Here is a 15,230-nt window from a genome sequence, read left to right as displayed (position 1 = left end):
AGATATAAATACACTGTTTGGAAAAGAATTGCATACTGCCAATCGCCACATGAAAAAATACTCCAAATAACTGATTGGGAAAGGGAAGGGAATGAGCATTTATATATTGCCTACTGTGGGCCAGGCAGTGTGATAAGGTGTTTAGTTTCATTTACAAATATTATTTTAAAATATTAACTCATTACAAACATTATCTAATTTGATAGTTAACTACAAATGAAAGAAATGTTGTTTGTGTTTCTCTTTCGAAGAGGACCAATGACATCATGGGGTGATGTCATGACTTATGCATTAATTGGATCTAAGTGAGGCAGAGTTGTAAAAAGTCATCAGCCTCACTGTCTCTTCCAGAGTCATCGAAGTCGAGTGGCAAGACAAAAGTCAGGATGACTGTGATGGGCCAGGATGCAGTGGATGACCCTGGCGTCTTTAATGCCTGAACAACCTCTGAGCGCTCCAAAGCACCTGCTTCAGCTGCCTTCATGGCCTTTGGTACAAATTGTTCTCATTTCCCTATTCTGCTGGGAAAAGTCTTCACATGCTTGGAGTAGATATCCCCCTTAACTCACTGACTGGTTTGAGGCTTGTCAGTTACCCTCAACCTGGTTTAGCCTGTCTGCCAAGACAGTTTTACAGGGGTGTGGCCACCGCACATGCTATAGCTTCTTGGAGCCACAGGTGAAAGTTGGGAAGCAGCCCTGAAAAGGCTGCAAACCCTCACACCAGAGGTGCTAGTCCTCCCTGAACACTCCATACACCCTAAATTAAAAAAAATATAAATGAAAACAATGAGGCTTTATTTCATACCCATTAGATGGGAAAAGATGATTTTAAAGAACAAATGGAAATAGCCCATATTGGAGGTGCTGTAGGAACACAGGCACATTTACAGCGTTGGAGCTATAAATTGGTCTCATTCTTGCTAAAAAACAGTTTGAAACTTTGTAAGAGACTTAAGTCTGATGAACACAATGGAACCCACCATCTACTCTAGCTCTACTGACTCTCCCTAACCAGTTGAGCTTTGCTGATCTCACTGCCAGCTTCATTCCACAAATTCCCCTAGCTATACTTCACTTGGGGGAAGCAGGGAGATCTTTTTTCTCTTTTTAATTCAATTGACACAATGTTGAATTTTTCCAGAACAAGTTTTATTAAAAATTAAGAGGAAAAGGAAGAAAATCACTTCCATAAGAGCATAAAAATGAGTATACAGAATAAAAATTTCTGTTCCAATTTAACATCTAGCCAGGTTTGCTGCCTGGGCTGGGCTGGCTTGGCTGGTATTGCTTATCAAGCAGCCCTCAATTTCTGAATGTCATACTTCTTAGTGAAAGTTCTCTCATAGACCCCTTTAGCAGCCTGAGGAAGCCTATGAATTTCTTTAAATACAAGAGTTAATTAAAATCATATGTAAACTTTTTTTCTCACCCAAATCTATGGACCTCTGGAACTGTATCTGTGGACTCCAGGTTAAACAACCTCATTCTAAACAAAGCTTCTGGCCTAAAAGTAAATTGAGAATCGCTAACTGCCACAGTCATACAATCATAGCTCAGGACACTGAGGCCTGAGAGACTGCGACTCGCTATAGTCAATAGCAAGGGAATCAAAATTAGATTGTTTAACTGCAAGCCTGATGCTCTTTCCCTACACCCAAGGCAACATATTTTTTTACTTGATTTTAAAAATTTTAATTAACTTATTTTTAGTTTTCAACATTCACTTCCATAAGATTTTGTGTTCTAAATTCCCACTCCCCCTTCTCCTCCTCCCTCCCCAAGATGGCGTGCAATCCGATATATAGGCTACTTAGACACTCATATTAAACATTTTCACATTAATCATGTTGTAAAGAAGAATTAGAACCAATGGAAGGAACCATGAGAAAGAAGAAACAAAACAAAACAAAAAAGAGAAAATAGTATGCTTCAATCTACATTCAGACTCCATAGTTCTTTTTCTGGATATGGATAGCACTTTCCATCATGAGTCTAAGGCAACATATTGACTTAGAGAACCACAGATTAATATTACCTACGATATATTTTTATTTATTTTGTTAAACATTTCCCAATTACATTTTCATCTGGTTTGGACCCTTTCAGGAGTTTTGCAGGCAGGTGACTCCTGGTCTACTGAAATTTTGTACTATAGTCAGACTTTGATCTTTCCTCTCAAGGATGGGAAGAGGATACAACCAGGACCCTTCCTTACAGTCCCCCAGGAAGATAGACCAGTATCCAACATCATACTCCACCTGTCAGCTTCCTCAGCCTCAATCACTGAAGGACAGAAAACAGGACAATAAAATAACCATCTCTTTTTCACAGCCTCTTGAATTGACTCATCAGCTCTGAGAAGCAAGAAGTACCCAGAAAGTTGAAATTCCTCCAGTGGAAACAAGAACATGGGGCCCCTGGCTCTGGGCTCTTTTGGTACAATACATGCTGCTTCATATTATAGTACCCATCAACTTGGTAATGGCTTGTAAATATCTCGATTGAGAATTTATCTTGGCATTCCATGTGACCTAAGGCCTTGCAGAAATGAGTTCAGTAAATGTCAAAAGGTCATTTCCATTTAGGTGCAGAAATATGGAGATGGCCAGACTCGTGAAATTATTTAAATGTTACATGCAGTTAGAAGACAGATTTAATTGTGGAAGATGAGGACATAGGAATGCTTCCCGTAGACTGGGAATAATATGGGACTTGTGTAATGAAAACTTGACTACATGGGCAAGCTGAGCATGGAGCCAGAGTTGGGTTAGCTGCTAGCCCCAGAATGAAGAGGAAAAAGCAACATCTGTCCCAGTGAAGGCAAGAGAACCTCCAGGGCCCTCTCTTAAGAGAAGGCAGTAGGGAGAGCTATGGGAGAAGGAAGAAAAAGGGAAGAGAAGTGGGGTAAAGAGTGGGAGGGAGATGGAAGAAACACAGATAATTTATATAGATATTATATTATATCATATCATATTATATTATGTTATATTAATTATATTATTTATATAGTATTCAAAGATGTGTTAGCTCATTTGATCCTTATAAGCACCCTGTAAGATATAGCTATAATCTCCATTTTACAGAGGTTTGACTGCCTGTGATCGTAACTAGTGTAATACAATCCAAGTCTGCCCTGAATTTCAGACCTTTGCTCTTTGCCCTCTACTATACCATGTCACCTCTTATTTAGATAGCCAGATAGAGATAAAAAAAAATATTGTGATAAGAAAGCCAAGGAAAGGAGAGAGAATATTTTGAAAGAGCTTTCTCTAAAGTCCACGTAAAGGAAAGGCACAGGGTGGAGGAACTCTCAGAAGGACATCTGCTCATTTGAGGAGAAAGAAGGAGCAGAAAAAAATGAAAATAACAAGCCCAGTTCATATCGAAGAAAGATAAATTCTTAGAGAATAATGACTAGCATTTATAGAATACTTAAAGGTTTGCAAAGCACTTAACACATATTATCTCATTTGACCTAGATTTGATTATTTACTATGTTATTTCCCAGAGACCCTGTGAAGTCGATGCTATTCTTATCCAAATTCTACTGAATGGGAAACTAAACTGAGGTTAAGTGACTTGTTCAGGGTCACACAGCTAAATATCTGAGGGAGAATTTGCACTCAGACACTTTGGAGTCTTTCTGGCTCCCAGATCAGAACTCTGTTCACTCAGCCTCTTTCTGAGGAAGCTGAGCTTTAGATGTGCAGTGACACGTAGCTGGTGTCTGCTGCAGGACTCAAAATCCCCTTTCCCCTGACCTTTTTGGAGGTTTTCTATGAGATTAAAATGGTAAACGTCAAGGGGGAAAGAAGAAGCATTGTTTCTCTTTTCAAGAGTTCAGAAAGTAAAGGCACATGTTTTAAGGATCAAAGAAGGACAGAAAAAAAAATAAAACCATGGGCAAAGGAATTGGAGTAGAAATACCAGCAATTAAAGCGTCAACATAATAAGTTTGTAGAGGCAAGAATAAAAATGTTGAGAGACAAGATAAGTCAGAATAAAGGCTCTCCTTCTAGCTGAAGGGACCTAAGAGGTCATCTACTCCAACCCTCATCATTTTTGATATTCAACGATTTGTCTAAGGTCACGGAGTTTGGAAATAGCAGAGCCAAGATTTGAATCCAGTGGAAAGAACTGTACTAAGTCATAGATCTTAGAGTTGGAGAGGAATTGGGTTCATAAGCTAAACAGAACAGCTAGGGCATGGCAAGTAGCCAAATGCAAACCTTGGAACTGCAGGAAATTGTTAAAAGGAGGAAAAAGAGAGTGAGGCAGTATGTAAGCAGCTAGTACTGTGTCCTGAGCATCAGGCCAAACACAAAAACTGATCTGGTGATGAAAACATCACTGAGAGGCTTGGTGCTGAACAACTACATCCTGGGGACAGAAGAGCCACCATGCTAACCTGGACCAGCTGACTCATGAGTCCAGTAGTCTGTCTTTGCTAGTGGTATCAAGGGATGCTTTTGATGGGAAAGCTTGGTGGCCCAATATGGTGTTGACTTAAAAAAGTGGGACTTAAGTCCTAGATGTCATTAAGACCCTATAACATAAATCATATTTATCCAGCTCTATAGAAAACCCTTTTCTCACAGCAATCCTTTGAGGAAGGTAAGTATTACCTGCATTTTATAGGTGTGGGACCTGAGGCTCAGGAACTTGAAGCACTTGTCCTTAGTTACAAAGCTGGGATTCAGACCCAACTTTCCCAATTGTAACACCAATGTTACTAGCATTACTGCTGTGGAGGTATAAGACCAGCAACACCAGCACACAGGAGGGCTGCTAGTACAGGCTCTTTGATCTGCTTTTCTGAAGGAAAGCAACTTAAAGGGGTTTACAATTTCACTTTAATTAAACATACATATGTCATTCACTTAGTTCAGGGGGAAAACAGGAACTTCAGAGGAAACACAAACAGGAATTACAAGCAGAAGTTAACACAAATCAACAGACAGGGCTTCTAACTGTCTGACCATAACAAATGCATACATAGTCACCAGAGAGAGAAGCACCAACATCTGTTTTTTTTTTAAAAGGGGGGAGGGTCCTTAATGGCTACCCAGAGTCTCATCTGGCTACATCACAGGAACACTCTTCCCATGAGTGAGCCTCAAAGCAAAATTCTAACCTCTGAGTATATCTCCAGGGTCAGAGGGCATCACAACCCTCCATCTCTAACTGCTCTAACTTTCTACTCCACCCTCTCCTGTTCTACTCATTCAGCAAGCTCCTCCCACCACAGGCTTCATGGAACTTAGGCTTCCATGTGACTTAAGCAGGGCACATGGGCCTATTAATGGATGGGAAGATCTTCAAATTAAACAAAAATACATTAACAATACAATGATTCCCATATCTGGCTCTCCTTCCAATTACTCCAAGCTATAAGGGGTTATAAATCATCCACTGGGTGTATGCTAGCCATAAATTCATAGCTAAGAGGGCCAAGTCCTACAGATATAGGAGATTAGAAATTCCCTGAGGGCAGAGGTTGTGTCTTTACCTCTCAGGCCTCCCTTTTACCTCCTTCCCAGGCCTTAATACAGTTCAGTGCTTTATGGAGGTGGGAGAACTTCCAAGAAAGAAAATGATGAACTAAAAATAGTATCATAGATTCAGGAAGGAATTCAGAAGCCCCTCATGATGCCCAGGGAGGTTGAGGGACTTGTCCCCACTCACAGAGATAAGTACACATCAGAGACAGAGCTTGAACCTATATTCAATGTTCAGACCCCTGGCTCACACTGCCTCCTGCCATAGGACGTCAGGTTTGGCCATGCCCCATGTAACTGTATTCCTTTTTCTTTGCTTCCTTTCCCAGGCATCGTGTTTGCACATTATGGTCCAATCTGGAGACAACAGAGAAAGTTCTCCCACTCAACCCTTCGTCATTTCGGTCTGGGGAAGCTCAGCCTAGAACCCAAGATCATCGAGGAGTTTAAGTATGTGAAGGAGGAAATGCAGAAACATGGAGGAAACCCCTTCAGTCCTTTCCCCATTATTAGCAACGCCATCTCCAACATCATCTGTTCCATGTGCTTTGGCCAGCGCTTCGAATATAACAACAGTGACTTTAAGAAGATGCTTAACCTCATGTCCAGAGGACTTGAGATCAGCATACACAAACAGATTCTTCTAATCAACATATGCTCTTGGCTGTATTACCTTCCCTTTGGGCTTTTCAAGGAATTAAGACAGATTGAAAAAGATTTAACTAGTTTCCTGAAAGGAATCATCAGAGAACATCGGGAGACCTTGGATATGGAAAATCCCCAGGACTTCATAGATATGTACCTTCTCCATATGGAAGAGGAGATGAAGAATAACAGTGATAGTAGCTTCAATGAGGACTATTTATTTTATATCATTGGAGATCTCTTCATTGCTGGCACGGATACTACAACCAATTCTTTACTATGGTGCCTTCTGTACATGTCGTTGAACCCCGAGGTTCAAGGTAATTAATGGCTGCTTCTATTATCTGTGTTCTTCATTTAGGATCAGTCAATCAATAAACATTAAGCCGCTACTATGTGCCAGCCCCCTTGCTAAGCACTGGGGCTAGAAAAAGAGTCCCTGACCTCAAGAAGCTTACAATCTAAAGGGTTAGGCAAGATGGAAACAAATCCAAAGCAAGCTATACACAGGATAAATAGGAAATGATTAAAAGAGTGAAAGCACTAGAATTGAGGGGTTAGGGAAGGCTTCCTGTAGAAGGTAGGATTATGGGAATTGGAGCCAGAAGGGGTCTCAGTGGTCACCTAATCCAATTCTCTCATTTCACAAAGGGAAAAAAAAAAAACCTGATGCCTAAGGAGGAAACTAAAGCTAACAGACCGATTCAAAGTTCTACAGGCAGTAACAGAGATGGGATTTGAACACAGGTCCTCTGATCACCTGGACCCCTCCTACCTTTTTGGTCTTCTTACACCTTACTGCCCCCTGCCATTGACACTGTGACCTCTTAGCTTTTCTGCCTACAAGGTGTTCCATCTCCAGATGGTTCTCCATGCCTATAATACTCTCCCTCTTCCTGTTTGCCTCCTGGCTTCCTTCAAGTCCCAGCCAAAAATCTGTCCTATGAGAAGACTTTCTTGATCTTCCTTGATGCTAGTACCTTCTCTGTATTGATTATTTCCAACTTATCTTGTTTGTATATATTTGTTTTCATGTTGTCTTCCCCTTTAGACTCGTGAGGTCCTCAAAGGTAGCAACTGTCTTCTGATACTCTTCTTTTCCCTAGTGCTTAGCAAAGAGCCTTGGACATGGGTGCTTAATGAAAGCTCGTTGACTAATTGGCTCTTCATTTCAGAGCCAGTGTGTATCGTGTTGCTGCCAGTGGACATTTAAATCATGGGCAAACAATCTCTGTTCTGGAATGCTATCAGTGCAGCTGAGCTGTGTCTAAGAGTTGAGTTTTGTCAATGTTGGCAAGACCAATTTTGTTAGGAAAGGGAAGAACAAAAAGGAAAAAAAAATAAGGAAATATAAAGTTGGAGAGAAGGGGAAAAAAGTAAACCAAAAAGGGAGAAGTATATATGGTACAATGAGGGGCTCCAGGGATTCTATCATGGTAGCCCACAGTGCTATTGCCACAGAACGTACCTGGCACATAGTAGGCATTAAAAAAATACGTGTTTCCTTCTTTCCTTCCTGCTTAGCTTCATATAAAATTGAATGGGACTCTTCTCCATATCTTCTCATCTCTTTTTTCCTTTTTCATACAGAAAAGGTCCACAAAGAAATTGAAAAGGTCATTGGTCCTGACAGAGTTCCATCCCTCACGGACAAGGTCCACATGCCCTACACAGAAGCCACCATCATGGAGGTACAGAGGATGTCTGTGGTAGTTCCTTTTGGCATTCCTCACATGACTTCAGAAAAAACCAGTAAGTCCACAAATACTGGATTGCTTTGTTGATGGGTATGCTTTTAATGTTATTTTGAGGACAATTCCCTCTTCCACTATGGATGGTTCAAATCATGGGAGTGATTGTGTTATCAGAAACCAACAACTCCATCTTGCTCAAGGCAGATCCAACCATTAGGTATCTCATATGAGAAAAGGTACCGATAACATGTCACAAAACAATTAGGTATTTTTAATATGCCCATTTCTACCTTTAATCATCCATTATTAAACAGTCCTCCAAACATCCCAGGACTCATAAGTCCAAACCTGTTTTGAGGATTTCCATGAAAACTACTGCCTTCTGAAAACTCCCTTTCAGAGCCCAGTAATAGTAACAGAGGCCTGTTTGGGTGGACACAGATGTGTCAGTAATCAGGTGATCTACCTCTCTCTCTCTCTCTCTCTCTCTCTCTCTCTCTCTTTCTCTCTCTCCTGTTCCCCATTTGACTGTGGCACAGGTAAGGCCCAAGGAAATAACAGTAAGACATATAAGCAGAGCTAGCATGTATATAGCTCTTTAAGGTTTGTAAATCTTAGAAATGCTGTCTAAAGGTGGAATTAGGGATTTTAGTGGCCTGGTCAATTAACATCTCCAGGCCTTTGTATCTTCATCTGTAAAATGAGGGAGGAGTAGTGCATTCTGGGAAGACAGCAAAGCAGGTCAGAAATTTCCAGGCTCTCCAAATTCTCTCCACAAAATGAACGTAGAGCAGCAAAAATAAAGGGGTAAAGCAGCTGTCCTCCTAAGACAACTTGAAAGTACCTCAAGGGGCTGAGGTTTGGCCTGAGAGAAGTGTAGACACCTTCAGACCAAGTCTACTGGATCAACAAACAGCAGGCCCCAAGGTCAGCTCCTTCAGGAAGCAGATAAGATCTCAAGAAATTTCACCTAAGGAACTTTTACTTCACAAACTTTCATCTAAAGGCTGAATGGGGGAAGACTGAAGGAACTCCCCTATTTCAGGAAACCAGGTTTAGCTCTGCTGACCAGATGTGATCCTGGGTTGCTGCTATTGGCAAAGAGGAGTGAGCACACTCCAGGTGAGTACAGTACAGCAGGGAGCAAGAACATTTTTAGGACAGTGTGGCTGGGGGCCCTAACTGTGGCTTAGGGAAGGAGAGAAATCTTTGAAGTTGAGGCCCTGGACTGAATTCAGAAAATAACAATAAGGAGGACCTGAGGCCTGGGGCAACATTACTCACAACTTGGGATTAAAACCTGATTATAATAATAAGCTGCAAAAAATAAAATAAAAAAATAAGAATGAATAAGCAAAGAAAAAAGAACTCTACCATAGATAGCTACTTGATGTAAAAGAAGATCTGGTTTCATATTCAGAATTAGATAGTGAGGTAAAAAAGAAAAAAAGCCACTCCTACCCCAAAGACTAACATCAAATGGTCACAAGCCCAAAAAGAGTTCTTGGAAGAACTTAAGAAGGAATTCAAAAATCAAATAAGAGAGACCGAGGAAAAGTTAGGGGAAAAAAAATCCAAGAAAATTATGAAAAGAAAATTAACCAATTGGAAAAAGAGGTCCAAAATCTTAAGGAAGAAGATAACTCCTTGAAAACTAGAATTGGGCAAGAGGAAGTGAATGACATTATAAGACATCAAGAAATAATAAAACTCGAAAAACTAGAAGAGAATGTGAAACATCTCATTAAAAAAATTGATCTGGAGAACAGATCGAGGAGAGACAATATAAGAATTGCTGGACTACCTGAAAGTTATGATCAAAAAAAGAATCTGGACACAATATTATAAGAAATGATTAAGGGAAATTGTCGTGAAGTTCTAGAACAAGAGGATAAAGTAGAAATAAAGAAAAATCTACCGTTCACCACTTGAAAAAGATCCCAAGAGGAAAACTTACATGAATGTCATAGCCAAGTTTCAAAACTCTCAGGTTAAGGAGAAAATATTGCAAGCAACAAGAAAAAACAATTTAAATACTGTGGAGATACAGTCAGGATTTCACAAGACCTGGCAGCTTCTACACTAAAAGAACATAGGTCTTGGAACATTATATTTCAAAGAGCAAAAGAGCTAGGGCTGTGACCAAGAATAACTTACCCAGCAAAGTTGAGTATAATCCTGAATGAAAAAAAAATGGACATTTGACAAACTGAAAGACTATTAGATATTTGTAACAAAGAGACCAGAACTCAATGGAAAATTTGATATAAAAGGTCCAGAAGAAATATGAGGAAAACATTAAAGATTAATTATAAGGGACTTATTGAGGTCAAACTGTTCATATATATATATATGAAAATGTTAGTATTCTTAAAAACTGTCATCATTACTAGGGTAGTTTGAAAGAAAGAAAGGTTGGGGCTGAGTTGTTTATGATGCAGTGATTCTAAAAAACAAAATTGTGTAGAAGAAGCTAAAAAAGAGCAATTAGCTCATAAAAATGGGGCATGAAAGGAAGAACTGATACAAAAGAAGTGGTGGAAGTGGAGGGCTAGTAATATTGGAACCTTACCCTCATCAGATCTGGATTGAAGAGGAAACAACGTGTACATATGGAAGGGTGCCTTCTAGACTTGTTAGAGAGGTGAGAGAACTGGGGAACAGGATTGGAGAGGGACTTTTAGAAGGGTGGGTAAATTAAGATTTAGGAAGGTGGGGGAGAAGATAAGGGAGGGACTCTTCTTAGAGGGGTGGGTAGAATAAGGAACAGGAGGATAAGGTGAGAAAATAACAGGGATAGGGTAAAAAGAGAGGCTGAGAAGGACAACGGTGAGTAAAAAGATGGAGGGAAATTCACAAATAGTAATTATAACTTTGAATGTGAATGGGATAAATTTACCCATTAAACAGAAATGGATAGCAGAATGGTTTAAAAATCAGAATCCAAAAATATGTTGTTTACAAGAAAAATATTTAAGAATGAATGATATACACAGTAAAAATGGAGAATTAGAGAAGAATTTATTATGCTTCAGCTGATGCAAAAAGGCAGGGGTAGCAATAATGATCTCAGACAAATGTACGGTTAGAATAGATTTAATTAAAAGAAATAATCAGAGTAACTACATTTTTATAAAAGGTACCATAAACAATGAAGAAATATCAATACTGAACCTATATGTACTAAATATTTTGACATCTAAATTTTTAAAAGTTAAATGAATTACAAGTAGAGATAGATAGTGGTACTGTAATAGTGAGGGACTTTAATCTTGCCTTCTCAGAACTAGATAAATCTAACCAAAAAATAAATAAGAAAAAAGTCAAGGAACTGAATAGAATTTTAGATAAGTCAGATATGATAGCTATCTGGAGAGAATTTTCTTAGCAGTTCATGTACAAAGACTGACATATTTCAGGATTATCTAAGAAATAGAAAGGTAGATCAATGGAACAGAGTAGAAAGCAAACAAATACAATAACCTTGTATTCGACAAATGTAAAGACGTAAGATTTTTGGATAAGAATTCATTATTTGGTAAGAAAAAATGTTGAGAAAACTGGAAAGCAGTATGGCAGAAATTGGGCATAGACTACTATCTTACACCATTTACCAAGATAAAGTCAAAATGGAAGCATGAATTAGATATAAAGAGAGAGATTAAGAAAATTTGAAGAACATAGACCATACTACTTATTAGACTTATGGATAGGTGAACAATTTATTACTAATAAGATATAGAGAACAGAGTGAGATGTAAAATGGATAATTTTGATTACATTAACTTAAAAAAGTTTTCATAGAAATAAACATCAGTAGCCAACATCCGAAGGAAAACAGAAAATTAGGGGATAGGAGGGAAATTTTATAGACAGTTTCTTAGATAAAGGTCTCATATCTCAAATATATTAAGAACCTTTTCAAATCTCTAAGAATACGAGTCATTCTCCAATTAATAAATGTTCAAAAGATATGAAAGCCAGTTTTCTGATGAAGAAATCAAAATAATTTATAGCCACCTGAAAAATGCTCTAAATCATTATCAATTAGAGACATGCAAATTAAAACAACCTTGAAATACCTTTTATACCTATCAGATTGGCTAAAATGATTGAAGAGGAAAGTAACAAATGTTGGAGGAGATGTGGAAAAATTGGGAAACTAATTTATTGTTAGTGGAATTGTGAAATGATCCAACCATTTTGGAGAGCAATTTGGAATTATGCCCAAAGGTTTATTAAACTGCCTATACCCACTGACCCAGTAATACCACTATTAGGTCTATTTCCAAAGATGATTAGGGAAAAAGGAAAAGAACCTATATGTTCTAAAATACTTATAGCAGCTCTCTTTGTAGTGGAGTTAATGGAGAACTGGAATTTGTGGAGATGCCTGTCATTTGGGGAGTGGCTAAACAAGTTGTGGTATATGATTGTGATGGAATACTACTGTAAGAAATAATGGGTTCAAAAAGAAAAAAAAGACTTGGACCCAGCCATACCACTCCTAGGGCTATATCCCAAAGTGATCACACAAGTAGAAAAGGGACTTGTATGTACAAAAATATTTATAGCAGCTCTTTTTGTGGTAGCAAAGAATTGGAAATCAAGGGGATACCATCAATTGGGGAATGGCTAAACAAGTTGTGGTATATGAATGTAATGAAATACTATTGTGCTATAAGAAATAGAGAAGATATGGACTTCATAATAACCTGGAAAGACTTACATGATATTATGCTGAGTGAGAGGAGCAGAACCATTTTACACAACCACAGATATATTGATTCTGTGATGACTAACTCTGAAAGACTTGGCTCTCCTCAGCAATACAAGATTCAAAGACAACTCCAAAGAACTCATGATGGAGAGAGCTATCTACAATGCAGAGAAAGAACTATGGAGTCTGAATGCAGATTGAGGCAAATTATTTGCTCTCCTTTTTTCTCTTCTTTTTTGGTTTTGTTTCTCCTCTCTCATGAGTCCTTCCATTGGTCATAATTCTTCTTTACAACTTGACCATTGTGTAAATAAGTTTAATGCGAAGGTATACATATAGAATCTATATTAGACTACATGCCGTCTTGGGGGGGAGAGAGGGGAGGGGAGGGAAGAAACTTTGAAACTCAAGAACATGTAGAACTGAGTGTTGTAAACTTAAACTAAAAAATCTAATAAAAAAGGCAAGAATGAGCTCAATGATCTTAGAATAACATGAATAGACTTGCACGAAATAGTGAAGAGCAAAATAAACTGAACCAAGAGAATGTTGTATAAAATAACAGCAATATTAGTTTAAGAACAACTTTGAGCAAATAAGGAGTTTTGACTATTATAAATATCCAAATTAACTACAAAGGACATATGGAACTATCTGCATCAAAAAACTGTTAAATAGAAGTATGTATAGAATAATTTTACATATATACATATATACACACGTATATACATATATACACACATATTTGTGTCTAATGGAAGCCACCGGTGGGGGCGGTGGTGGGGAGGAAAAAAAGGAAAGAGAAAAGAAATTTACACAATAAGTTTATTATATATTTAAAAGGAATAGCAAATTGTACATAACAGATTTGCAATTTCATGTGCAGTCATCTTTTTTATTATACTATGTCGTGGAAATGTTTGTTTTATTCCATAAATTAAAAATAAACTAAATTAAAAAAATAAAATAAAATGAAAGGTCTGGATTAATTGACTTCTAAGGTTCCTACCAGATCTACTAATAATATAATAATATTTATAATACTTTATAATATAATTATTATAATAATAGTCATTTCTGCCTCTAATAACAATATTAAAAACTAATATTTATACCGCACTTTGTGATTTACAAAGTACTTTATAAATATTATCTCATTTTTTCATTACTTTAACCCTATGAGGCAGATACTATTATTATCCCCATTTACAAAGGAGGAAATTAAGGCAGACAGAAGTTCAGTGATTTGCCTAGGGTCACACAGTTAGTGAGTGTCTGAGGTCATATTTGAACTTCCTGATTCCAAGTCTAACGCTTTTATACGTAGTATCACCTAGCTCATTCTAGATCTATGACCCTTGAGTTTTGCATTTCTGGAAAAAATTGGCACCAGGGGAAATCCAGCCACCCTAATCATGAATGCTAACTCTTAGTTCAATCTTCTATTTTAGAATACATTTTTATTGTTAGAATATGGAAATTCCCTCCTCCCTCCATATTTTAATTTCTAGGAAATACATCTCTAGCCTATTATTGAATCTTCGGTATCTAAGGGACCTTAATGGTCATCTTATCCAAGATTTCATAGAGTGTATAAATTCCCCTTATCCCCTTACATCGTTCCTAATAAATAGTCAAATTCATATCAAATGCAACTTTCTACAGTAGGCATTCCTCAGATTCCTCAATGGCTAGAATCTTCTTTAAAGTTATCTTGTGTTCCCTATTAAAATGGAAACTTCTTGAGGGCAGGATCTTTTTTTTTTTTTTTGCCTTTCTATGTATACCCAGCAGTTAGCACAGTTCCTGGTATATAGTCAGCACTTTATAAGTAATTGTTAATTAATTGACTGATTAATTGCTCCAGTGACAGGGAACCTCAATACCTAACACAATGAGAGGAGGGCTAAATCTAGAGTCAAGAGAACTAGGTTCAAATATTACCCCTTCCATTTACCCACCATGTGACCTTGGGTAAGTCATTTACCCTCTATGGTGTTGGTTTCCTTATCTGTAAAATGAAGGGATTGGACTAAAACAACTCTAAGGTCTTTTCCAGTTCTAAATCTGTCATCCCATGACTCTAAGGCTTTCCCACTCCAATACTGAGCTAGCCAACTGGCACAGTGGATAGGTCAGCGGACCTGAAATCAAGAAGACCTAAGTTCAGATCTAGCCTCAGACACTTATTACCTGTGTGACCCTGGGCAAATAAAGTAACCTCTTTCTATCTCAGTTTCCTGCTCTGCAAAATAGGGATAATAATAACATTTACCTCCTAGGGTCATCATGAGGATAAAACAAGATATTTGTAAAGCATTTTGCAAACCTTAAAATGCTATGTAAATATAAGTTGCTTTAAATATCTGAATGTTACTGGATGACTAAATCATTCACTGAGTCTGTTAGGGGGTGTAGTAACTCTGAGGGACGATTTATTTTTCTACTTCTCAAAAAATTATTATTTATTTGTTCTTAAGCACTTAAAAAAATTTGAATTCCAAATTTCCTCCCTCCCTCCAACTCCTTCACTACCCACTGAGAAAGCAAGTAATATGATACTAATTGTACATGTGAGATCATGCAAAACATATTTCCATATTTTCCATACTAGCCCTGTCACAAAAAAGCAAGAAAAATAGAGAAAGTAAGAAAATTACAATTTGCACTT

The 15,230-nt window shown here is 37.9% G+C and overlaps 1 protein-coding gene across 1 annotated transcript in view; it reads left to right on the top strand.

Annotated features, from left to right (window-relative positions):
• LOC118854098 (cytochrome P450 2U1) overlaps positions 1-15,230 on the top strand; it is a 41,099-nt gene that overhangs the window by 19,621 nt on the left and 6,248 nt on the right. The window contains exons 2-3 of the mRNA XM_036764421.1: positions 5,830-6,465; positions 7,736-7,897. Coding sequence (XP_036620316.1) covers positions 5,830-6,465; positions 7,736-7,897 — 798 coding nt within the window. The remainder of the gene's footprint in view (positions 1-5,829; positions 6,466-7,735; positions 7,898-15,230) is intronic.

The sequence above is a fragment of the Trichosurus vulpecula genome, chromosome 6 (genome assembly GCF_011100635.1).
Source record: "Trichosurus vulpecula isolate mTriVul1 chromosome 6, mTriVul1.pri, whole genome shotgun sequence".
Taxonomy (NCBI): Eukaryota; Metazoa; Chordata; class Mammalia; order Diprotodontia; family Phalangeridae; genus Trichosurus; species Trichosurus vulpecula.
The sequence above is the reverse complement of the archived record's forward strand: the minus strand, read 5'-3'. Positions and strand labels throughout refer to the sequence as shown.